At 40.2% G+C, this 25,520-nt stretch overlaps 1 protein-coding gene across 2 annotated transcripts in view; it reads left to right on the forward strand.

The window, feature by feature from the left end:
• Positions 1–2,919: 2,919 nt before the first annotated feature.
• gdpd4a (glycerophosphodiester phosphodiesterase domain containing 4a) overlaps positions 2,920–25,520 on the forward strand; it is a 38,797-nt gene continuing 16,196 nt past the window's right edge. Inside the window, exons 1-8 of one of the 2 annotated variants that reach the window (XM_074641046.1) lie at positions 2,920–3,093; positions 18,851–19,065; positions 22,341–22,446; positions 22,910–23,013; positions 23,168–23,261; positions 24,296–24,355; positions 24,452–24,550; positions 24,678–24,771. In XM_074641046.1, coding sequence (XP_074497147.1) covers positions 19,004–19,065; positions 22,341–22,446; positions 22,910–23,013; positions 23,168–23,261; positions 24,296–24,355; positions 24,452–24,550; positions 24,678–24,771 — 619 coding nt within the window. In that variant the 5' untranslated portion in view covers positions 2,920–3,093; positions 18,851–19,003. The remainder of the gene's footprint in view (positions 3,094–18,850; positions 19,066–22,340; positions 22,447–22,909; positions 23,014–23,167; positions 23,262–24,295; positions 24,356–24,451; positions 24,551–24,677; positions 24,772–25,520) is intronic. The other variant, XM_074641045.1, reaches the window with a different exon arrangement.

Consider the following 25,520-nt stretch of genomic DNA (forward strand, 5'->3'; position numbering starts at 1 on the left):
ATGTCTGTGTCTGGGGGTCCGTTGTCTCCTAATCCGTCCCTGCCAAGAAAAACTACTGTATTCAAAATAAAACCACAACAATCTGATGACCATCACATTCAGGAAACAAACAAACTGAAATACTGCTGGACCTTAAAACAAGTTGAATACTATGGTGAAAAATAATAATCATGTTATTGTATGTAGTGGCCATCAACAAGCAGGGCGCAACTCTCTTATCAGCTTCAATGGGGTTCAGACTTGGTACAGTCCACGTTGTAAAAGGGGGATTTGGTTCAGCCCAGGATGAGACGATCAAATGAAGTCTTCACTCCCCGTGTATCAGAGCCATAATTTATCTGTTTATAAGTCATTTTGATGATTTGAAACAACTCTGAAAAATAAAAAAATAAATAAAACTGTACAAAAACTGAAAATCTGGTCTTCTTTTATTTATTTATTTATTATTATCATTATTATTATTAATTTATCTATCCATTATATGTAACCGCTTATCTCTTTCGGGGTGGCAGGGGGCTGGAGCCGATCTGACATTGGCAGGGTACACCCTGGACAGGTTGGCAGACTATCACAGGGCTGACGCATAGAGACAGACGACCATTCACACTCACATTCACGCCTACGGAGAGTCAACAATTAACCTGCATGTCTGTGGACTGTGGGAGGGAACCGGAGAACCCGGAGAAAACCCACGCTAACACGGGGAGAACATGCAAACTCCACAGACAAGGGCCCCCTAATTTACTTATTTATTTATTTTAGCATTTACCAGTTAAGAGATATTTCCCTCAGGAGCTCATGGACACCAAACCAGAGCTAAAAAAAAGAGTAAACATTGGACTTGATTGGACTGTTCTGTTCTGATCCACCAGCTCACTTGTTCCTCACACACATTCGCCGCCTCTCTTTCTCTCTCTCGCTTCACCACACACTTCCCACGTACACACACACACACAATCTACCTCTGCTATTCTCCAAATGACCTACGCTACTCTTAACAACAGTTCTAGAAAGGGCCATTTGCATTGTCACGTCGGCCACCATAGTTCTTCTACACACACACACGTTTCAATCTACAACCTCACCACTAGATGTTGCTAAATCCCTACACACTGCTCCTTTAAATGGTGAGATACTCGTGCACTAGTACGCAGTCACTATGTCCTTGTTTATAAGCATTTGTTTTAAATTTGACCTCTTGTAGCCGAGTGGACTGAATGAACGCTGTTAAATAATATAACATGATTTCTTAATACTCCTGAAGCCTTTCTGTAAGTCATTTATATAAACGACTGTTCTTTGCCAAAGTCTGAGGCAGAAATCAGCTTAAATCCGTCAGCCTCCCTCCCTCCCTCAGTCTGGCCGTGAAATTAGATCCCACCTTCTTCTTTTTCTCTCTCCTTGTAATTAAAAGTACTGAATACTGATTGCCTGCTTCCTAAGCCCCCCTCTTTCATCTGCAGGGTAATGTGGGATGAGTTTTATGGTGGAGGCGAAGGCTGTACTGCAGCGTGTGAATCAGTGTCGAGGCCCCACCGGCCCCGCAGTCGACTCAGTCTTCAGAGGAAGAGTTAGAAACTTTTGAATTTGTAAAATGAGTAAAAATTAGTGTTTCCTTTCACTCCTTATCCTTTTTCTTTGTGTCTACCCCTCTCATCTTCCATGTCGGTGGGGTTATTTCACAACAATGACCCGCTAGCTGTACATTATCACACTACATCATGGCTAAAGGTTAGACTCAACAGCAGGTGGTGATTGATTACCGTGTTCTCCCCTTCCTGTGTGTGTGTGTGTGTGTGTGTGTGTGTGTGTACCCATATGCCTTATTGACCAGATTCAATGCATTATGATTAAAGGTGCACCGAGTCTCCATGGCAACGCTCTACGTAGGAGTTACATAAGCAGAGAGAGGAGACCCCAGTGACTCAGTGTGTGTGTGTGTGTGTGTGTGTGTTGCAGATCGGAGCTCGTGACCTGAAACTAAAGGTGGTTTTTATTATTCTGTCATTTTTCTCTCTTGAGGAACTCGTGATAACTTGCTGTCTGTCACTCATTTAACCTTTATTCATCATCCAGTGAGATTTAACAGAGCGAGTTGTTAATTTCCACCAGTGGCCTGCTTCACATTCACACAGTTACACACGGTCTGCTGCTAGTGATGGAAGAAGTATACAGTATATATATATATATATATATGTATATAATTATATACATATATATATATATATATATATATATATACCAAATAAAACCCACTAGCAGGCTCATTTTTAAAGTTGGAGTGAAGATAATGGTATCATATGAAACTGGGTGACCTGGATTCGGGGTGGATGAGGGGCCCAATTTGGAAAATCTGTCCCCCTGCCCATAATTCCTAATGGCTGGCCTGCATGTACATATACTGTATATTTGTGCTGTGGGGTTATCGTTCCTATGCAGAGGGTAGTTTTGTTTATTTATTGACTACACTGAGGGCGTTTTATATTTTAATAATTTAATAATTTATTGTGTTGAGTTGTGCTATTTATTTTGTACTGTAATTACCTTGTGCCTTTTCTACCTTTTTTTCTTTTCTTAAAGCTGACTCGGTGTAAACTGATCAGAATTCCAATGTACTTATATAAAGGTGCAAATGGCAAATAAAACTCTTGATCTTGAATCTATTAGAAACACAATATACAAGTATGAACCTGAACATGAGCACCATATGGCACCTTTAATGGATTGACAGCTCTAATGAAATGAATGTATAATTTCTGTGCCATTAAAGCAAAGTCTACAAGACACATAAATGTATTATTTGTTTTCCTGTTTTTGTTGATTATAATATTCCAGAGAGGAGGAGACATGGTGACGTCAGCAACAGGTGAGTTGGAGCCCCCCCCCCTGCGGACGCCTCGTGCCTGCAGCCCCCCCCCCCCCTGCTGGAGCGCGTGCTGGTACTGTACATCCCCGTGTCCTCGCAGCAACACACGCAGCTCGAGAGGCTGCACTGCTGCACGAGACTGCAGCACACACGGCTCGAGCCTCTCACCTACACAGAGAGAGAGTAAACAGACAGACAGCTCGAGAAGCTAAACAGACATCATCCAGGTAAGAACATGCTCTTGTATTTCTCATTCTGCAGCGTGCATGATGTGAACGACCTTTAACGTGGTCATAAGACTCTAACAACGTCTCATAGCTAGCTTCTTTACAGGTCAGCGCTGAATAAAGACAGATACAGGATGTGTTTGCAGGATGAGAGACTTAACTGGAGCTCACAGATTGAAGGAAATCAACTTTATTACAGACTCAAACGTTTCGACGCCAACTGCGTCTTCATCAGAGATCTGAGACTCACATCCTCTGAAATAACCTGAACTGATTCAGCATATAGGCTGGAAACATGGGGACAATAAGCTGCATGTAGGCAGGGTTAACAATCACACAGCATATAATAATAATAATAATAATAATAATAATAAAAAGACAGAAGTAGAAGTAAATATATAAACATCCATGTACATACATCAAAAATGATTTATGCATCACAACGATAAAGGTAAATACATCCAAATATCATAAACATCTAAATATCTTAAAGCTGCAGTGGGTAGAAATGGAGCAAATATGATTTTAAAAAGTCATTTTTATAAAACTATATCCTGACAGCAGCACTGCGTCTTCATCAGAGATCTGAGACTCACATCCTCTGAAATAACCTCCTCTATAGTTGGGAGCATAGGCTGGAAACATGGGGACAATAAGCTGCATGTAGGCAGGTTAAACAATCATACAGCATATAATAATAATAATAATAATAATAATAATAATAATAATAAAAAGACAGAAGTAGAAGTAAATATAAAAAATTGAAATTGCGACTTTTTTCATCAGTCTCAACATCCATGTACATATATCAAAAATGATTCATGCATCACAACGATAAAGGTAAATACATGCAACATACAAATATCATAAACATCTAAATATCTTAAAGCTGCAGTGGGTAGAGCAAATATGATTTTAAAAAGTTATTTTTTATAAAACTATATCCTGACAGTAGCATTGTGCTTCATTTTACATTTAAATAATTAATCATTATGATTATTATGATGATGATCATAATTGTGGTGCCCCCTCTGGCGTGGTGGGAGCGGCGGCCCTGGTAGTGCATGAGACAGGTAATCTGAAAAGAATCATGTTCCTCTGTGTCCTCCGGTGTCCTCCGGTGCTCCTAACGGCATCTGCAAGATTTCACAGACCGGAAGAAGACAAGCAGTAAGAGCTGATCTGAGGTCTGCTGTCCAGCTGCCGTCTATGAGAGTCGGCTGTCAATCACTCACAAACATACTTGCCAACATTGAGACCTTAAAGCTTCAGTAGTCAGTATATCTTTGGCATCATTGGGCAAAAATTCCATAATAACCTTTCAGCATATTGTAATTCAAGTGTTCTGAGAGAAAACTAGACTTCTGCTCCTCCTCATGGCTCTGTTTTCAGACTTTAGAACATCTAGCCCGTGACGGGAGACTTTGACCAATCACAGGTCATTTCATTGAGAGAGAGCGTTCCTTTTGGGCTGTGTCACAAACTTTCTCATTTTACAGCTAAACCATGCACTACAAGATGATTCTGAAAACATCTGAGGAGAGAAATAGGCATTAACGTAACAGAATATTGATATTGGGTGCAGCGCGGCCTAGTTTGACCGTTTGGTCGAAGTTCACGAGTGATTGACAGCCGAATCTCATATACGGCAGCTGGACGGCAGACCTCAGATCAGTTCTTACTGCTTGTTTTCCTCCAGTCTGTGAAATCTTGCAGATGCCGTTAGGAGCACCGGAGGACACAGAGGAACATGATTTTTTCCAGGTTACCTGTTTCATGTACTACTGTAACGACTCAGCGACCGTTTTATAAAAATAACTTTTTTTTTAATCATATTTGCTCCAATCTCGCCTACTTGAGTGGAGACACAATCATTTACATTTGTGCTCTACTGGTATGTTTCTGTACACCTGATGTTACTCCCAGTAAATTATTACAGGAAAAAATAACATCAGGTGCTGTCTTTAGAGCTATGATTTGTGATTTGTATTAGCTATAGCCTGCTGGTATGTTTATGTTTTTATTTCTTGATTTAATTTGCTGGCAGGTAACGTGTTTTTACTCAAACTACTGGAAGTGTTGAGTTTGATATTACAAATTGCAAGAGTGGCTCTGAGTTTTTGCCTAAGATTCAATGTTATTGAGCTTTCTATTGCAGTCGCAAAATTTCTTTAACAGGTTTTCATGCACTTGTCTGTTTTTATCATGACTGTCCGCTGAGATCATTGTTAGTCTTTCTCTTCCTTTTTAAACAACGACCGGGGCTGCAGTGTGCCTCAGTGCCTCAGCAGCTAATGTTGTCACATACTGTTAATTGTTCTGTCAGTGTTGAGCTGTAACTGCATTTCTTCTGCAGATGGTTGATTTAGTGACATTGCTGTGATTGATTGTGGCTGTTTGACTGAATGGTGAATCACGTTTCTGTCAGGCTGCCTTATTGTTATTATCCCATAGATCAATACAAATCAATAGAAGACTACACACCGACTCTCTGCTGCTGTTATTCAACAAGGTTCATGTATTCGTCCCGATACATTTATGCATTTATCACCCTGCAGCCAAGGTCAGTTCACAGACCTACAGCTGTGTGAGGAATAATGGATGTGAATGACGAGGTATGCTCTTGTTTCTATCGTCACCACGGGGAGCAGCGATCCCTGAAAGTCTCAGCTTGACGTCAGGACAGATGTTCACAGCAATAGTGCATGTGTACGTCTATGCAGGACAGTTTATTTACTCACAGTCTAAGATTCATTTAATCACATCGACAAACTGATAATACATCATCAGACATCATCAGTGTCTTAGCTTGTCCTCTAAAGTCCAGGTTTAGGAGGCAGACAGATGTTTCTCCTGCCCTGATGTCTGGTGTTACAAAACAAAGTTGACAAGTAGAAATTAATATTAATGAAGTGATAACTGATCAGAAGAGGCAGAAATGTGGAGAAGCTCAGACAGCAATCTTTCGGCTTTATGTTGCATGTACTCAGGATAAAACATACTAGGGGTGGGGAAAGAAATTGATTCACCTATGTATTTTTTTTTTACAATTTTTAAATAGATTTTTTAAGGCCAGTATCGATATATTTGCTTAATTTGAGTCTATGCGGAGGTAGAAGGAAGTTACCGCTTTTATTGTTGTAGTCTAAGTAGTGTGATGTCATATCCGTTCCGTATCCGTCACCAAAACAAACCGCAGCGAGCCGAAGCGACAAAGCAGAAAGTGGTGGAGGAACTGCATGGATACGACCTGCAACCTTATATTTTAAAACCAACGTGGTAAACACTACACATCCAGTAAAGTAGAACTGCCTGTATTAATGTTGATGCTGTCTCAATGCGTTATATCCTCCTGAAACCTGAACAACTTCTAGAAAGATGTGATAGTTTGGGTGTTTATTGCTTTGGGGAATATTGCAAAAACCATAATGTCATCAAACATATGTTGAAAAGAGAAAGATTATCCTCAGGTGGGCTTCTTTCTCTCGTCTTCAGCACAGCAGCTTGAATTGATTGTCTCACCTAAAGGCACCACAAACTTCCCAGCTGTCAACCAACCAACTGTCTGACCTTTCAGCTACTGACATGTCAAAAACCGGTTAGTAGGATGTGGAGGATGTGGTCGGACTGTTGTTTTTCTCACAGGAAAATTAAGAAGAAACAAAAGTAAACACATTTTAATACAAATTATAGGCAGATTTTGAGCAATACAGGTGGAGTTAAAAGCTCTCTGAATCAGAATTCCCTTATGCATTGTTTTTAAAAGGTACTTTCTAAGTCTTGTTTTAATTTTCTGTACAAGTTAATTAAATTGGATTTATTCATGTGAGTGAATATTCCCACAGGCTGACAGAAATCCCAGTCTAGCAGTAAAAAGCAATTAAATGGTCCTCTGATGTGGGTTATTTCCTTCTCACTGAGGCTGTGTAATGGCGGTGATGATGACAACATGTAACGAGCAGTTTAATGAATAAATCAATATGTTGGTTGGCTTATCATTAATCTGCCATGACTCATTAACATCATTGCTGATACATTCTTCTTCATAACGTGGGAGTGTGGTCTCTGCTGTCTGGTTCGTGTTGAGACAGAGAAAAACAGATGCCAGAAGAAGACAAGCTGTTCATTTGAATCCTGACTGGACTGTGGAGAGAAAAATATTGTTATATATTTGTTGTAAGTTTGTGATTGAAAATGAGTAAATCAGAGCTAAACCAAATTAGCACATGGCAGGCTGTCATTAATGCTGCATTAATGTTGAGATGTAAAAACCACCAACACAGTTCCCCAAAAGAATTATGTTCAGTGACAAATCTTTTGAAAGATCACTGCCAACACTGCATTCATTATTCCTACAATATCGGCACAATATCACAGCAACTTGCTATTGGTTGGCCAAATAAAACTATGTGGTTGTTGTTGGGGAATGATTGTCATATACGTCCACTTTTCTGCTCTCTGACATAAATCTAATAATAACAAATGTAGTTGGTTGTGACTTGGTTGAGATGTTTTCTATTTGTACTTTTTAGTTTACAATTGAGTTTACAATATTTGTTTTAAATTGTAGTTTATCACTATTTGTACACAAAGAACAGCTGTACTGTGAGACATTGACATGAGCACATGCCTGGTGGTGGTGTTGTTGTTGTTATCTGTGGTGTGATGTGTTTGGACAGTGAGTTAACAGCAGAGAGCTGATTGGTCTGGATACAGAGGGCTGCATTGTTTTATGGTACTGTCTCCCCTTCTCTCTACCCCCCTCTCCATCTATCTAATATCTATCTTACTGATAATGGATTATCATTTTATAATAACGATAGTTTGGAGCAGGAAAAAGCCTATAGTCAATTAATCGGCCGATATCTTCTTTACTTCTGCAGCAGCCTTGTCGACTACTTTTGCAAACGCCGTTTTTAGTAAATCAGTATTTTGTCATCCGAATTAAATCATTTGTAAGAGAATATCCTGAAGTGTTATTTAGTGGATTACATCGTTGGAATATATTCAGCGTTGCTGGTGTGAGTACATCCCAGTAGGAAACACACAGGCATCGTAGCTTCAGAGAGAGAGAGACGTCATGAGACTTTTGGGTGTGTCGTCTTTCTAATTACGTATTTTCAGTAGGGATGCACCGATACCAGTACTTCTTTGTGCCAAAAGACCCTCGTTAACAGCCAGCTGGAGGGTGTGAGCGACACTGGCGACGTAAAAGGCGCAAGAGTTCTGCGGTGATGTCTGCAACCCACCCGACCCGTCTTGAAACACGGACCAAGGAGTCTAACGCACGCGCTAGTCAGATGGTGCAAGCAAAACCCCGCGGCGCAATGAAAGTGAGGGCCAGCGCGGCTGAGGTTGGATCCCGGCCCCGCGGGGTCGGGCGCACCACCGGCCCGTCTCACCTGCACCGTCGGGGAGGTGGAGCATGAGTGTGTGCGATAGGACCTGAAAGATGGTGACGAGAGGTTAACTTCACGCTGCCTTAAAGTGGTATCGGAGCCGTTTTGCGAGTACGAGTACAGTATGTCAGATACCCGATACCCGATACTGGTATCGGTATCGGTGCATCCCTAATTTTCAGTCTGATACTTCAACAGTTTTACAACAAACTGAGACTTTCTTGACTTGAAAATTGTCTTTTAAATTGACAAACATCATATGTGTGATTCATGGCAAAATTCAAACGGGATCAAAAAAATATTTGTCTCTCTTTGATGACTACCGATCATATTGTTTTCAAAATAAGGTCCCATGGGGTCCACCGGAAGGGGCGGTACTTCTTTTTCCTTTGCGTTCTCTGCACATTCTGTAGCGATATTTTCATCATCTTTCACACTGAACACACACTTGCACTGTGCAGGCAGCCTCCAGCACCGTGTATTCAGTATTCAGCTCCGTGATTGCTTTTTTCGTCACCGCCGGCCCTCTCCTAACTTTACCCGGGCAGTCTGGGACAAATCACATTCAGCTGCAGGATCTACTGCTGGGTATCTCCAGCAAAAATAGCTGCGTGTTGGGACCGCAGTAACTCTGGTGTATTTACTTCTAGCTTGACATGCAAAGCACTAAAGCTGAGGGTCTGTCTTGTGTTTAGTTATCCACTGTAGTTTCATTAAGATTCATCTATACTAAACAGTATATTTAAACAGTTTTTGACATTCACATATTTCTGTCTCAGCACTGACCTGCTTCTCATTCATACATCTTAACAGTCATACCCAAGGGGATCATTAAAGTTTAATCTAATCTTACGTGTTTAATCACATCCTGAAACCACAGTCGTGTAGCTCCAGAGGAGCAGCAGGGATTAAGTGCCTGGTTTAAAGGGCACTCCACAAACTCTCTGGGGATTCAAGCTGCTGCTGTCACTGTGGGAAGAAAACCTGCAAACAGAAGTTGTAAAAGTGCCAGTTAGCTGACGAACCGTGTCGTGTTCATCAGGCGTTTTCTGTCAGTCTGCTGCCGAGTTTGTGCTCGATTTACCTTTTGCTTTTTGCTGTTATTTTCCCTTCTTGTCCTGAGATGACTGCAGTGGGAGTGAGACTGAGACAAACACATTTTATATGGGTGATTTTACAACATTATTCACATACAAACACACAGGCGCAGGCACATAAGCACACATTACTGCAGACACATGCATTGTCATTGTCAGTTACTGTGATTTATTCCACATGGGACGATTAAATTAGATAGACCCAGATCTCTTTCCATCACATAGACTTTTCTGCTCGCAAGCATAATGTCAGTTGAAAACACCTTTAATAACTTGGTTAAACCTGGAATAGAGCTGAAATCTATAATGTTTTTTGATTTATTAGAGATTTATAGATCTATGTGTATGGTGGCACATTTACCACGGCTGGAGACTCTCTTCTTACTCTGACATCTTTGAGAAATGTGGATTGGTTTGTTTTTTTGAAGTGTTTTCGTGGCATTGCACCTCACCAGCTGGTGTGTACAAGAATCTGGTAATTCATATTGTTCAAGTTGCACAAGGGTGTCTCACACTTATATGGTTGTGTGATTCTTTACTGCAGATTGTTGTCTTGTTTTAAGAGCTTGCATTATATTGTGTAGGAGTTCAGTTTGTGTATAGTACCTGGATCTCTCTGCAAATAATGAAATCCTAACTTATTTGATGAGCATCCAAAAGCGTCTCTCTCCCACTTTCTTAGGTACACCTGTACAATTTTAATGCAATAACAAATACAACTGCTCTGCCATGAATTCTACCTTTTCATAATGTTCAGTTTTTGTTTAAAATTGTTGAAAATGTGTAAATTCAATCATAAGTTTAGCATTTAGGTCATAGTTAAAGATGTTGTTGTACTGGACTACATTATACTGAAAAGGTAGGACTGTGTATTGGCAAAACATCTGGCGATACGATACGTATCATGATGCAGGGGTTACAATTCATTATATTGCGATCTATATGTCCTTGATGTTTTGGTGCCTCAGTCCAACACTCATTTTGGGCATTGAGTTAGAGTGTTGCCATGGAGATGAGTTAGGTCATATTAGGGCTTATTATATCCTTAAATTTTGGTGAACCAAGAATCGTCATGCTGAATTACCTGCAGGCTGGTAATGTTTGCACTGGAGTCATGGATGCACGACTATTACTTTGATTATGAGGCTAGATTTAAAGTTATAAGTAGCATCTTTTTGATTTCTAAGCAGTGAAATATATCCTACTGGTTTCAATAGAAGAGGAGGAGTGTTAAAGAGGACCTATTAGGCTTATTTTCAGGTTCATACTTGTATTTTGGGTTTCTACTAGGACATGTTTACATGCGTTAATGTTCAAAAAACTTTTTATTTTCCTCAAACCTGCTGTGCTGCAGCACCACTTTTCACTCTCTGAAATGCTCTGAGGGCATAAACTAGCTGCCAAACTAGCTGCTAGGCAGATAGTTTGCAAATGTGTTACTTGGTGACATCACCACATTATGGAGGAAAAGGCAGGACTTCAAGGAAGGCGTTTCAGGCAGTTCAGGAGCAGTGTTTCTGTGGGGAAGAGTAACTCCCTTTGGCGTGGACTTTGGGCTTTGTAACCTTGCAGACCTTTTACAGGCACTAAAAACGATATAACACATTAAAGCACAAAAGCATAATAGGTCGTCTTTAACAATAGTCTGGCCCCGCATTAGCCTCTCGGCTCCCTGGATGCTGTAAGAGAACAGTCCATGTGAATAGGTGCCATATTTCAGTTGTACCTGTCAGGTTATAATTTAATTCTTGACGGGGACACGAGGCAGTCGGTGATCCTGTCGGATGTAATGGAGCCAAGCGGGCGAGTGAAACATGACAGATTGCTAACCTGTTCTCTACCCAGCTGCCTCAGTTCCCCACATCACCCACAGATGAAGATGTAAGACAGCTCAGCTCCAGCTTCTGTCACGTTTTGATGGCGCATGTATGTCTACAGCTGTGTTCAGGCCAGACTATATTCACTATATGAACCAGGAAACCTTGTTTTTACATTTTTTATTAAATCTTGAAAAACTGACTTATCTTGGGTTTGTGGTTAGTCCAGCTTGCTGTTGGTGCATTGCAGTTTGTGAACTGCTGAGTGGGCTGTTTGAAGCCAGAGAGCTGCTTCTAATGTTAAAATATAAGCTGGCACTTAGGATCAACTTTCAACATCTAAACCGATGGAAATTCTTCCCCGACAGATAAATCAGGAATGAATGCTTCCTTACTTCATGATTCATTCTCACAGTCTGTTATATACCAGGAGTCTCTGACCTCACTGCTCTGTTTCACCTGAAGGAACCTTTTACCTTACTGACATTAGGGCTGGGACAATACACCTATCTCCCGATTTGAAACTATCACGATACTTGGGTGCCGATTCGATAAGTATTGTGATTCGATATTATGCTTTCTTGCAATATTTGTTAAATTTTTTAATAATAATAATAATAATAATAATAATAGCTTGGATTTATATAGCGCCTTTCATGAAACCCAAGGACGCTTAACAAAGACATAAATAAACACAACAAATGTAACAGAAGCTAGGGGCCATAGGCCTTGGTGAAGAGGTGGGTTTTGAGGAGTCTTTTGAAGGTGTCCAGAGATGGTGCGTTGCGGAGCTCTATGGGGAGAGAGTTCCAAAGTGTGGGGGCTGTCACACTGAAGGCTCTGTCCCCAAAAGTTCGCATTCTTGTGTGAGGGATGGACTTTAAGACTAGATCATGAGAAAAAGTTGAATCATACACTTCTAGGGACTTTTAATTTGAAAAATATCTAAATGAATACAGTAAAAATGTTTGATTTTCAGCATGTATATAGTCAGAGATGTCTTGAAGTCAAATATATCAGTCATTGTCAGGCATTATCTATTAAATGTTTTTCCAGCAACCCAAAAATTGAGGAATAAAGACATTTCCCTCACAAATTAGTGGTACTTTTTTGCATTCGACCCAAATATTGTCAAGTCCTCGGTCTCAGCAGAGGAGAAAGGCACACTTTGTTCACTGAACACTTTCTCAACAATCAGTCCTTTTGGGAAAAGTAGAACAAGGTTTTTGGAAACTAGAGCAGTTATGATAAACACCCTTTTCTTGTTTTCCTGGTTCAGTAGCAGATAATTTAGAGCTGTGTTGCACCCTGTAACTAAAATATGCAAATGTTATTAACCAGTGATTATTTGGCATCCTGTCCATTGTTGTGGACGATGACATGCTGTTGCGTCTGCTGGCTTTAGACACTGACCCTTCCTTAGAAAGATATTAGCTTTAGTTTTGTCTTGTATTCACATTCTGTTCTCTGTAATAATTCTGCATAATATTAAAGACATGAGTGTGGATGGATTCCACAGTGATCTCTAGTGTTCACTTGAAATGAAGCTCACATTTTAAAATCAGTTTAAAGTTCAATGACGAGTTTAAATGATTAAAACAATTGTAATATCAATTAATTGGATTACATCAGTCACAGGTTAGTTTGGTTTAAGGTTGATTCAGTTAATTGTGAAATTCTTTATAGACCTGCTGAGATAGCCTATTCATTTTCTCTATTAATCAGTTCAACATATCCTCATACAACGATAGGATATCTTACAAAAAGCTATTCCTCATTTTCGTGCATTTTCCTACGAATGTCCAGCAACACGTGATGCACGTGTCAATTTCCGCTCCAATCTTATAATATCAAATATATATTTAATATACAGTATATAATGTATATATCTATATATCTAATCGAGTACAATTCCGTCTTCACAGGAAACAGCTTGGTTAGGTTTGGGCAACAAAACTATTTAGGTTAGGTTTAGGAAAAGATCATGGTTTGGGTTAAAATAACTCTGGAAGTGGCGTAATTTAAGTACGGAAGTTGCGTGACAAATAAAACAACGTTGACTTCTGGTTTCTTTGATGTTTGTGCATAAGAGTGCCTATGATTTTCAGGTGTGTGTGTGTGCGCCTGCGTTTGTGTAGATACCTTTAGTTCTTGTACACTCTTGTTTGGAGATGCACACAGAAAGAGGCACATATGGCAGGGTTGCCACCTCTCCGTCTGTCTGAGTCCCTGTCGGTGTGATGTACCAGAGGACATCCCACACTGGGATCAGAGCAGCGCTGCCTGTCTGACTCGTTGTCAAACATCGACTCTTACCTGCGTCATGTTGCTCCTGTGGTGCTGCAGTGGTTCAGTGGTTACAGCTGTTGGCTCACAGCTTCAAGGCCCCGGCGCTCTGCATTATGTTTCTTGTGCTCTGTGTGTGGTTGCTGGGGTTTTACGTAGGTGTGAATGTAATAGTCCGTGTGTTTTAGTGATTTTCCCACAGCGTATTATAGCAGAGGCAGATTGCCTCGGCTGAAATAAAGACTGCCACCACTAACTTCAAAATAGATGTTTACACTTTTATGAAATTTAACATTGTCCTTCACAGAGAAAACAGCAAAGCTGCTGTATCACACAGCAAAGGCGACATATTTAAGAGGCAAAGTGTCATCTAGTTTCTAATCTGACCGCAAGATTAGATGCATCAGGATCTGTCAGACAGACATCGTAGCGGATTGCAAAACTTGTGTTTCACTTCTGATGTTAATTGTTTTAGCTGACCACGGGACTTTTTCATGAACATTTCTGTCTTGTCATTGTTGATTAATGTAAGCGTGCCCTATAAATACACTAGGGCTGTCAAAATGTATGCATTAAAGCAAATTCGTTTTAACGTCACTAATTTCTTTAATGCAATTTGCTCAGTTTTAAAGCTAGAGTGAAGATACTGGTATGATATGAAACTAGAAAACCTAAAGACTCCATTGATACCAACCATGCCATACTAGTTTGTCAGAAAGGAGGCTAAATAACGTCTACATTTTGGCGAGGAAAAACTGGCATGCCATTTTCAGAGGGGTCCCTTGACCTCTGACCTCCAGATGTTTGAATGTAAATGGGTTCTATGGGTACCCACGAGTCTCCCCTTTACAGACATGCCCACTTTATGATAATCACATGCAGTTTGGGGCAAGTTATAGTCAAGTCAGCACACTGACACACTGACAGCTGTTGTTGCCTGTTGGGCTGCAGTTTGCCATGTTATGATTTGAGCATATTGTTTATGCTAAATGCAGTACCTGTGAGGGTTTCTGGACAATATCTGTCATTGTTTTGTGTTGTTAATTGATTTCCAATAACAAATATTTATATACATTTGCATAAAGCAGCATATTTGCCCACTCACATTTGGGTAAGAGAATTAAATATTTGACAAATCTCCCTTTAAGGTACATTTTGAACAGGTAAAAAGATGTGTGATTAATTTGCGATTAATCGTGATTAACTATTTTGATCGATTGACAGCCCTAGTATAAATAGAAAAGTGTGTCCTTATCTGACTTTGGCTCTCTCTGTAAAGAGCTGGCTGAATGAAGTGCTGTCCAGTCGTGTAGGTTGATGTCAAGCTGCTAAAGTACTGGCCAGTTTCCAACGGCTGCTCAGAGAGGAAGGGGAGCACTGATAGATGGAGAGAGGATGGAAGAAAAACTGGGGTTAAGAAAATTAGACGAGAGTGACAAAGTGAAAGGGTCAAGTAGGGAAAATCAGATGGACAGAGATGCAAAAAAGAAAAGATAAAGACAGAGGAACTTCTGTAGTATTATAACATGTTTTAAACTGCCATCTTATCTTGTCCACCTTCTCTGATTTGGCAGTCTTCTCCTGTGCTATCAGTGTCCTCACTTCATGGACAGGACAGCAGAGTTTTTTCTAAACTTTCTCAGCCTAAATTAAATGTCCTCTCCTTTTACCTCAGGAGCTCAGAGAGTCCTTAAAGTGTGTCACTGCTCCCCTCATGTCACCACCTGTCATATATCTGACCCATTTTGGGTCCAGACTCATAGTTTATAAAGCAGCGAGAGTGAAGATATACACTAGCATTGACAGGAAAAAAAGAAACGCCCTCATCAGCTGTCAGAAGTGGTGGTGGGTTGAGAGACACTCGGTGCTAAAACACATATTGGTTCTGTTGTATAAGCCGTTTAGAAAGAAAGGGAGGCATTTACAATAGCTGCCACCATTATCACCATACACAATGGAGACAAAGACCTGGGCTTACATCCCTTTCAGAGCAAAAATGCATAAATCCATAATTCAGAAGTCCCTTTTGTCAAGTTGTCACTCAATCAGCTTGTCTTTTATAACATTAAATACAGTAAAAAATTCAAACGTGTAATTGCTGCTCGGATTTTTGCAACAAAAATGTTGTGAGCATCAATGAGGAAGTAAGCATTGAAACTTAAACAGTAATAAATATCTCTGCTGTGATTTGAGTTACAGCCTGAGCTGAATTCAGATCACTGGTCCTGTTTTAAATAAACTTGTCTGTACACTTTATGATGCCTGCAGCGGCTCAGTGATAAAACACCTGTCAAGATTTAAAAAGTTTCTCTAAGGTCACCTTTAATGTCGCATCATGATGCGCTCTACCTATTAAATGGTCAGAGGGAGCAGGTAGAAGATGTGTGTATAGACTTTGATGGAAGTTGGTAAATAAATAAAAAATCTTCCAAGTGGACAAAGCTCTTAATATATAAGTAAATAAAAGGAAGACTATAAAAAGACTTAAAAAAATGTTTAGAGATGGAAATATTACTCGATTAATCAAATTGATTTAAAGTTTCAGTCATTTTTTTTACTGTTTTCAGCTGCTTGAATGTGACGTCTTGATGCTTGTCTTTGTCATACATCATAGTAAATCAAATATATTTATGATTTTGACTGCTGGTTTGATAAAACTAACAATCTTAATACGTCACCTTAGGTTCTGGACAATTTCAATGTGTATTTCTTACTATTTTTGACATTTTAGAGACAAAACAATTAATAATAATCATAAAATAATCGGTAGATTAAACAAAAATAGGAGTTACAGCCCTAAAAAAATAACGACAAATAAGTAGAAAAGATAAAACTTTTAAAGGACAGAAGGTAATTTTAGACCATTATTACCACTTTTACAAATATCTTATTATAATTTCAATTATTTTTAGCTATTTATATTCAGGGTTTTCATTCTTCTTTTTAAGATTCTTTTTTTGGGCATTTTGCCTTCATTTGATAGTGACAGTGATAGTTTTGAAAGGGGGAGAGAGAGGGTATGACATGTAGTTGTATTTTCTTTTTCTCTCTTTTTTGTGTATTTCTCTCTTTCTGCCTCTCATATTATTTTATGTGGCTGTATGCTCCGTCTAAAATGCCTTAATTCACTGAGTGTGTGTGAGACGTAGTGTAAAGAGAGGACTCTGTGTCTCACCCTGCAGGATATGTGTGCTTTTAGTGCATCAACAGCTTTGATGACTCCTGATGGTAATTTCTCACTCAGTCGTCTCCTCTTTTTATGACTCCATCTGGCTCCTTATTGTTTATTACCCCACCTCCCTTCATCCTTCTCACAGCAGTGATAATAACGGATCTGATGTCACAGTTGCCATGGCAGCAATGTGATGACTCGGCTGGTTGAATCGGCCTGGTCGTCTGGCAGCCGACGTCAGTCACAGAGACTAAATACAACTGAGCAAAACTGAATTGCACAGGATATATTAGATAAGAGTTAAGATGAATTATATAACGTACATTAGAATTGTATTGAAACAAATAAATGGATTACATTATTATATACCAGAAAAGTAGACTTCAGTAGTATGATGATACACTTACATTTATTTTAGAAGAGAACGATGCATGCATTACTTTGTCTTTAGGGTTGGATTCAAATTTTCTTTTCATATTTAATTTATGTAAATTTTTTGTATACCGTCTTTTTGTATAGTGACCTGATTTCAGACATGGACTGTGTGCCCCCCACAAATCTGTCATCATGTTAGTAGTATATTATCTATTCTTCTATTGTAAACTCAGGTTATCAGGTTGTTGCTGGATTGAAGAGACAAACAACGTACATCTGTTATTCAGTCCTGATGTGATGGAGCAACAACAGAGTGCTTACCATCTGTCAGCCCCAAATACCAGCTTCACCCATACAACTGTATCTTGTTACACACACACACACACACACACACACACACGCACGCACGCACGCACGCACGCATGCACACACACCCACCGTGCACATGTACTCATGATGAGTTAATTAGTTAATTTTAACATCGATGTTGCAAAACACTTGCCTCATTAATTTACTACTAATCTGCTTTTCTGTATCGAAATCATCCGTCCTGGATCTTATGACCAAACCAGTTCACACTCTGGTCAATGCAGTATTTATAATTGAGAGTGTGTGTGTGTGTGTGTGTGTGTTAAGCCATTAAACTGGCCTCTTTGTTCATAACTCAGGCACACAGTTAAAAGCTGTTGCAGATTTAGGCCACCTATATCTGGGTCTGAACCACATTAGGATCACCTTTAGTTGAACTACAGACAGGAGGAGGCTCAGTGGTTTACTGGGTCTGATCTGGGATCATTTTAGAGCTGAAACAGTTAATCGATTAACAAATTTTGATGGTTTCGTTAACCCTCCCTAAATAAAATGATTTTCTTTATTCATCGCGTTTCAGACAGCCTTTTGCGATGTGTTTATTGCGCATGTACATATTGCAATGACGCTGAAAATATTTCTATTAATAATATATAATCTATTTTTCTCAATAGATTATCATAATAATTGTTGCTGATTTTCTGATGATAGACTCCTGGTTTAATCAGCTTTGTTTCAGCTGCAGCGGGGAGTTCAGGATGTTGTTTCTGGTTGGATGACTGAATAACTTTTATTTATGTTTCTTTACTGTCACACTACTTGCTTTTTATTTTTATTTTCTCTGGCGATGTTTATTGTTATGCACTAAAAACACCAAGACAAATTCCTTGTGAATGTGAAAACCTACTTTGCAATAAAACTATAAACCCTAAATCCCTTTACATTTTAATTAGTTTCAGGTTTAGGACGTTGTTGCTGGTTGGATAACTGGCTCATTTACCGGCTGACTGGTCTAATTATACTCCTATAATTAGTCATATGGAATGATGGATTAACATAAACAGACCATATACTGTAAAACAGGTAGCTGTGTGTGTGTGTGTGTGTGTGTGTGTGTACACTGTACTACAGTCATAAATCACCTGAGCAAGCACAAGTTGTGTAGAATCACACTACTTGTGTATTCACAACTATACCAGATATAGGTCAGTGTGTGTTTCTCTGAGAGTATCTGTATCTTCTGAGTCTAGTTTTGCTATAAATACATTTTAAATTGATTCAAACTTTCTTCTCTCCCTCTAGGTGAAGGTGGCGTGGTGGCCAACAGTCTTGCCTTTTCTTCCTCCATCCTCTCTCTCTCTCTCTCTCTCCTGTCCCTTCTTCATTCTCTTCCTCCCTCTTCCTCCTCGTCTCTCTCTCTGTCTGTCTCTGTGATGCCGGGCTGTGGATGAGTGTATGCCCGTGACCAGACTGAAGCTGGGGAAGCTAAAGGTGGTGCGGCGGCAGCTGCTGCAAAGGTACAGAACAACACGCACCACCAGTCAGCGATGACACTTACACTCTGACGTAATGGAGATAGCCATCAGTTTTTATATGCATTCACACTGCTTTGAAGACAGCACTTGCTCTTTAAAATGGACTGCAATTTGTAGTAATGTGTGGAGTGACCATCCGTCATAAAATAAGATAATCCTTTATTAGTCCCAGTGTAGGGATGTCACAGTGGGGAAATTCTCCCACCGGTTAATAAACTTGATGACAACACCAGTGTTACCGATTACACCGGATATTTTACAAGAAAAGACGGCGCTCAATATGTGTAGAACGCTTGCTCTGATCTTTACCGTCGGATGGCTGTATCAGGCCTCTCTGGTCGAGCATTCGGTCTGGGGCCGCAGGCTTCTACCTGGCGACGCGGTGCACTGGCTGTGACCGCTCCGTCCTCCGCACGGAGATTGCCTCTTTAACGTTATGGTTCCTTTATAGCATTGGGTTTAAATCCGAAATATTGGTGTTCGGTGCTTTTGCTTTTTCGCTTTGACACCAAAACCTCCGCCATCATCTTGTTTGTCAACTCTCTCTCGTCCCATGTGTGAAATCTGACTCCTGCTGGTCTGAGCTGAGACTTTCACTTTCAGTTAGCATCCATCATCCGACTATGTATTGATAACGCGGTGCTGATATCCGAAAATTAACTAAAAGGGGTTTTATTTCTATAAAAAAAACAAAAAACAATGGTGGGAAAGGTGGGCAAGTAATGTAATCGGTGTATACCTGAAAACCGTGTAACACCGACTACTGTGGCAAGCCTATACAACAGCAGGGAAATTTGCAGGATTACAGCAGCAAAGGGGGTCGGTGCAAACAACAAGAGGCATGAGTAAAAAACAGAACAAGATCTAATAAATAAGCAAGTAAACAATTATCACAGGGCTGACATCACAGACAGACAATCATTCACGCTCACATTCAAACCTACGGGCAATTTAGAGTCAACAATTAACCTGCATGTCTTCCGGAGAAAGCCCATGGAAACACAGGGAGAACATGCCACCGCCTGAGCTGAATATAATTTCATTTGTTTTAATTCATTAGAAAATTACATCAAAATAAAACAAGCAGCAATATCTCTGTCCAAACAAAGTCCTGGTTACTCAGAATTATCTACAAACTTTGCTGTTTCTCCTTTGCTGTCTGCCGTTGCTCTTTTCATGGAGAACTGTTTGCTCTGACGTACGACGGCCTGCTGTCTCAGTCTGCACAGAAGGATGAGTCACAGTGCTTTAGAGGGAGCCTGAATGCATCATCTAAAGAGAGCTTTTTTCTTATTTTTGTGACAACTGGATATGACCACTGTATGTTTTAAAAGTGCGACTGTATCCAGGGAGAAAACACGTTTCCCTGGAAACGTAATTGAGAATGCAGTTTAGTTGTATGGGAACGTAATTTAGTAGGAGACAGGGTTGATGTGACCTACAGTACTGGGCAATAGACCTGATTTGGCCTCTGACTCAAACCAACTTTGATTTACACATTTGTGACTAAAGTTAAAGGTAGGGTTGACGATGTTCTCCAGTCTACACTATTTGTTATATTGGTTGAAATGGTCTTTACACCCCGACAGCGATCCGTTACTGATGAGCTCTGAAAAAGGACCGGAAAAGAGCCGTCATCTGTAGCTGCTGTAATCCTGTAAAAACGTCTACCAATCACTGCCTCGTGGTCCGCTTGGAAAGAACCAATCAGATGCCTCCCTGCCTCCCTGCTCGTACTCTACCCTTGGCGTGCACCAGCCTGAACTTAAAGCGCGTCGCCGCTGCATGTTGCCTGGAGAATGGAAGAGAGAACTCAGCCCTGCAGTAGCACTGCCGCGGTTACTTGTCATGAGGTAGCGTTGTTGAGTTGAGGTCGTCTCTCCGCTCTGTGTCTGTGAAGTAGTTACGATGCGGCGGTGCTCGTGCATGTGTGTGTGTGTGTGTGGGGTGCGTTGCCTTGCGTTGCCGTGCGTTGCCCCCCCCCCCCCTCCCCGAGGGGAGGGGGGGGGGGGGGGTTAGACGGAGCTCCTGAGGCGATGCTACTTTCAAATTATGCCAGCTTTCCAACATCGTCGACCCTATCTTTAAAGTAACTGAAAGAGTTTTCAGTGGCAGCCTAATTAATGTTGACAGCAGAAGGAAAGATGGAAAATGACACATTGAACCAACAGGTGCAAACTTCTTACTTACTGCAGACTTTATTTTTCACAAGCTGCATACTTCAAATGCCAGAGGTCATAATTCTGATTCAGAACTATTAGGTTGATAAACTTTAATTTAGATGAACTGAAACTGACAGGCAGCTCAATCAGTTCACCAGAGAAGCACCTCCACTCTGCTGGCCTTGTCGAATGACAGATCACACCCATCAATGATGCCTGACAGTCAGCACCTGCTAAAACTTAGAAGCTGCTTCCTGGATGTTTTGGACATTGCATATTAAAAAGCGTAAGGAGAGATAAACTGTTTTATATGAGGTTATTTAGCCTCATAGCTCAATGAATCTAGGTATTTTAATCAACCGGGAACCAGATCCAAAATGGAGCCTGCTATCAGAGCAGCTTTAACACATTAACGCAACTTTAGATTGTTAGGTTGTAAGGAGGCTAAATAACGCTGCAAACTTACGCTTAATTTTGGCGAGGAAAAACTGTCATGGCCATTTTCAAAGGGGTGCCTTGACCTCTGACCTCCAGATATGTGAATGTAAATGGGTTCTATGGGTACCCACGAGTCTCCCCTTTACAGACATGCTCACTTTATGATAATCACATGCAGTTTGGGGCAAGTCATAGTCAAGTCAGCACACTGACACACTGACAGCTGTTGTTGCCTGCTGGGCTGCAGTTTGACATGTTATGATGGGAGCATATTGTTTTATGGTAAATGCAGTACCTGTGAGGGTTTCTGGACAATATCTGTCATTGTTTTGTGTTATTAATTGATTTCCAATAATAAATATATACATACATTTGCATAAAGCAGCATATTTGCCCATGTTCATAAGAGTATTAAATACTTGTCAAATCTTGCTTTAAGGTACATTTTGAACAGATATAAAATGTGTGATTAATTTGCGATTTTTCATGATTAAACATTTTTATCGATTGACAGCCCTAGTGATATGTTGCTTGATGTCTTTTAAAATATACAACATTACATTAGTCTTTTTCTGTGTTTTCAATAATGTTGTGGAAATGATTGACTCAGGTAACTGATGTTTACTTTATTGGTTAATTCCTCATCGACTGTATCAGGTATGAACACCAGCCGTTTGTCTCCTGCCTGGCTGGCCTCTATGGTTGCCAATGGAGACGATACCAAAGAGCCCGGGCGCAGCCAGGAGAGTGCTGCTGCAGCAAGGTAAACACACACACGCACGCACATACACACACACACACACACACACAGCACCATCTATAAGCAGTGAGTTGAGTTTGGTTTGTTTGCTGATCGTGCAGAGTATCGATTCCCCAGACGGTTTCCGTCCGTCCAGCCTGCTGACTCCAACAGTCAGTTACTGCTTTTCTCCGGAAAATATGAGCATATATTTACTCTGTCAGCTTGTATCCAAATAAACTGCCTCCATATGCACTCTGTAATTTGATTGACTTCCTCCAATCTGCCAGATTGTGTAGCATCAGGGAGTCCAATTATGACTGTAAATCCTGTTAACATGGGAAAAAAAATATTTTTCCCAGAAACATTGGGGCAAAGGGTTTAAAACTATAGTTAATTATTATTAGAATGACTTTCTCTGGGTAGAAGTGGGTAGTTTGGTAAGACCAAATATAACACATGACTTCTGTATGGGTGTGTGTTACAGGTGGAGTGTGGCAGTTTTGGCCTCCTGATCCTCACCTTCTTCTTGAGTTTTTTATTCCTCTATTTCTGGAGTGAAGCTCAGAACGACTACATCGACTTTGACTGGTGGGTAACAACACAGCACATACTGTACATGTTGGCACGTGCACACACACTCATGTTGGTTGGAGTATTTTTTTGTGGTGATTGTAGTAGGGCTGCACAATTAATCGAATATTAATCGCAATTCCGATTTTGGGTTGTTCTTGTGCCTCTTCAGGTTTAACTTTGGGACTCTGGGCTTCTGGTTTCCCTGGTCTCTGGTCCTGCTGGTCGTTGCTGCTGCTCTCTTCACGTACATCGCCCTACTATTGGTACGAACACTGATGTGATTTTAACCTGTCTAGATAAAGCTCTTCACAGAGATCAGAACAAAAACATGTTTCTAGTACTCATAGGTCTGATTATACACTACAGAGGTAGGCAGTGTTGTGTTGTTTTAGGTCAGAGGTTGCCAGCTTAAATCCCTGGATGTGCTGAGAATGCCTTTGTCATCCCGTTACTGTAATGTTCTTGAGCAAGACAGTTGGCCTCACTCCTTCTGTTTTAACCAGAGGTTATCAGTAGTGTCACTTTATTTAATTCTTTCTCACTAAACCAGAGTGCTTGAAACAATGTGTTTCATCAGGTGCAAGTTCACATTAGCCATTCGGCCCTCCCAGCCCGTTGTGTGATATTTAGGAGCTTGTCCGCTCGCCTGAGCTGACAAATATTATGTAAGAATTATTATATAATACAGAAAAAGGGACACATATGAAGTGAAGGAGAAATCTGCATCAACACATTTTACTGTCTCTTGATAGAGAAAACTCTGAGGCATGTAAGAGCTTTGACAATATTGTCAGCAGTGAGAAGATATTCACAAGTTTTCTTAAATCTGCTCGGCATAAAACGACGAGGATTTGAGGTTTTATTAAAAAGATAATTAACAATTCAACATTGTCCAGTTAATGAAGTTAAGTAGAAACCATGTCGGTTCTGGACAGTTCAAAACTGATATAAGATAAGATAGAACTTTATTTATTATAAAGAAGACGAGAGTGCAAATATGTAGAATAAATAAAACAAAATATAAATAATTAAGATTATTAATAAAGTGCAAAAACTAAATGTACAAAATTCCAGGAATATGAATGGGTTAAGACTTTCATAAATATAACTGGTTAACAGTAAGTAAATAAGTAATTCAAAATATACACATGCCAAAAAGTAAACAGTTAACAGTGCTTTGTTAGCTCACTTTTTGTGACTTAAATACAATTTCCAAAGAATCTAATTCCTTGTAGGAGAGTATTACTTGAAGCAGCTTTATGCAACAGTTTTTGATGAATATCTAAACATTGTTCAGGTGCTGGCGGTGTGTCTGCTGTCTGAGGGTCAGAGGCTGTACCTGCACTGGAGCCACAAGGTAATAATAATAGTAATACATATAAATAATCCATATAAATAAACACAGACGAGGTGTCATATGTTGTGTTTTCTCGTCCTCTTGTGTTTTTGTCAGACTGGCATCGTGGTGGCATTGGCGTTCTCCGTCACAGCCACCGCCATCTTGTCTGACCTCTGGAGCAAAGAATGGAAGACTCTCCTTCTCTCCCTGCAGGTTAGTCAATCCTGACACACCAGCCAATCACAGGAGAGAATTATGTTGTGTTAATACAAACTGTAATTTGTGCTTTATGTTTTGACAATTTTGACCAATCCCGTGTCGTTCCTCTTTTAATCTTTAGGTGACAGCACCTTTCCTCCATGTGGCTGCAGTTTCACTAATGGCGGTTCTCTCCTGGCCAATAGCGTTGCACTTCTTCCGCATGAACAAGAGAGGTAAGCAAGCTGATGAGTGTTTATCTTTGGTAGTGAGTCGGGACTTTGGCTGGTTGAAGAATGTCTAGTCACAGCAGTTATAGATGTATCTTATCAAACATTTAATCTGTATACTGTTTAGAGAAAAAACTAGGCGAGATATAAAAAATGCACTCACTTTCCTCCAAGGTAAAAAGTATAAAAAGTTGGCAAAAATATCATATACTGTATATAAGAAGTGGATGTAGTCACCGTGACATCACCCATTGGTTTGTGGACTGCCGTTTTGAAGCCTCAAGTTTGGCATTTTGGCCTTCGCCATCTTGGTTTTTTGCAACCAGAAGTATTACGAGAGGATGGAGCTAAGTCTATCCGAACGCTGAATAAGACATTGATGACCTGAAAACACACTGTGAAAGGGGTTAAAGTTTTAAGACGAAAACTCAGACAACTCCCAGACCTGAAAACGCCCTGGTAGCGACCTTTCATCACAAGGTAGCCCCGCCCTAAAGCATCCCCTGCTTTATGGTTTATTTGACTCTAAATGGGACCATAATTTAGAGATTAGTGATTGAGACCATAAACTCATGTTTACAATGTTTACTGAGGTAATAAATCAAGTGAGCAGTAGGCTCATTTTCTCATAGACTTCTATACAATCAGACTTCTTTTTGCAACCAGAGGAGTCGCCTCCTGCTGGCTGTTAGGGATAAACATTAAGTATTATTTAAAACCTGTTCACCCTCACTGAGTAATTTTAACTCTGTGTA

Source organism: Sebastes fasciatus, chromosome 7, assembly GCF_043250625.1.
Source record: "Sebastes fasciatus isolate fSebFas1 chromosome 7, fSebFas1.pri, whole genome shotgun sequence".
Classification (NCBI taxonomy): Eukaryota; Metazoa; Chordata; class Actinopteri; order Perciformes; family Sebastidae; genus Sebastes; species Sebastes fasciatus.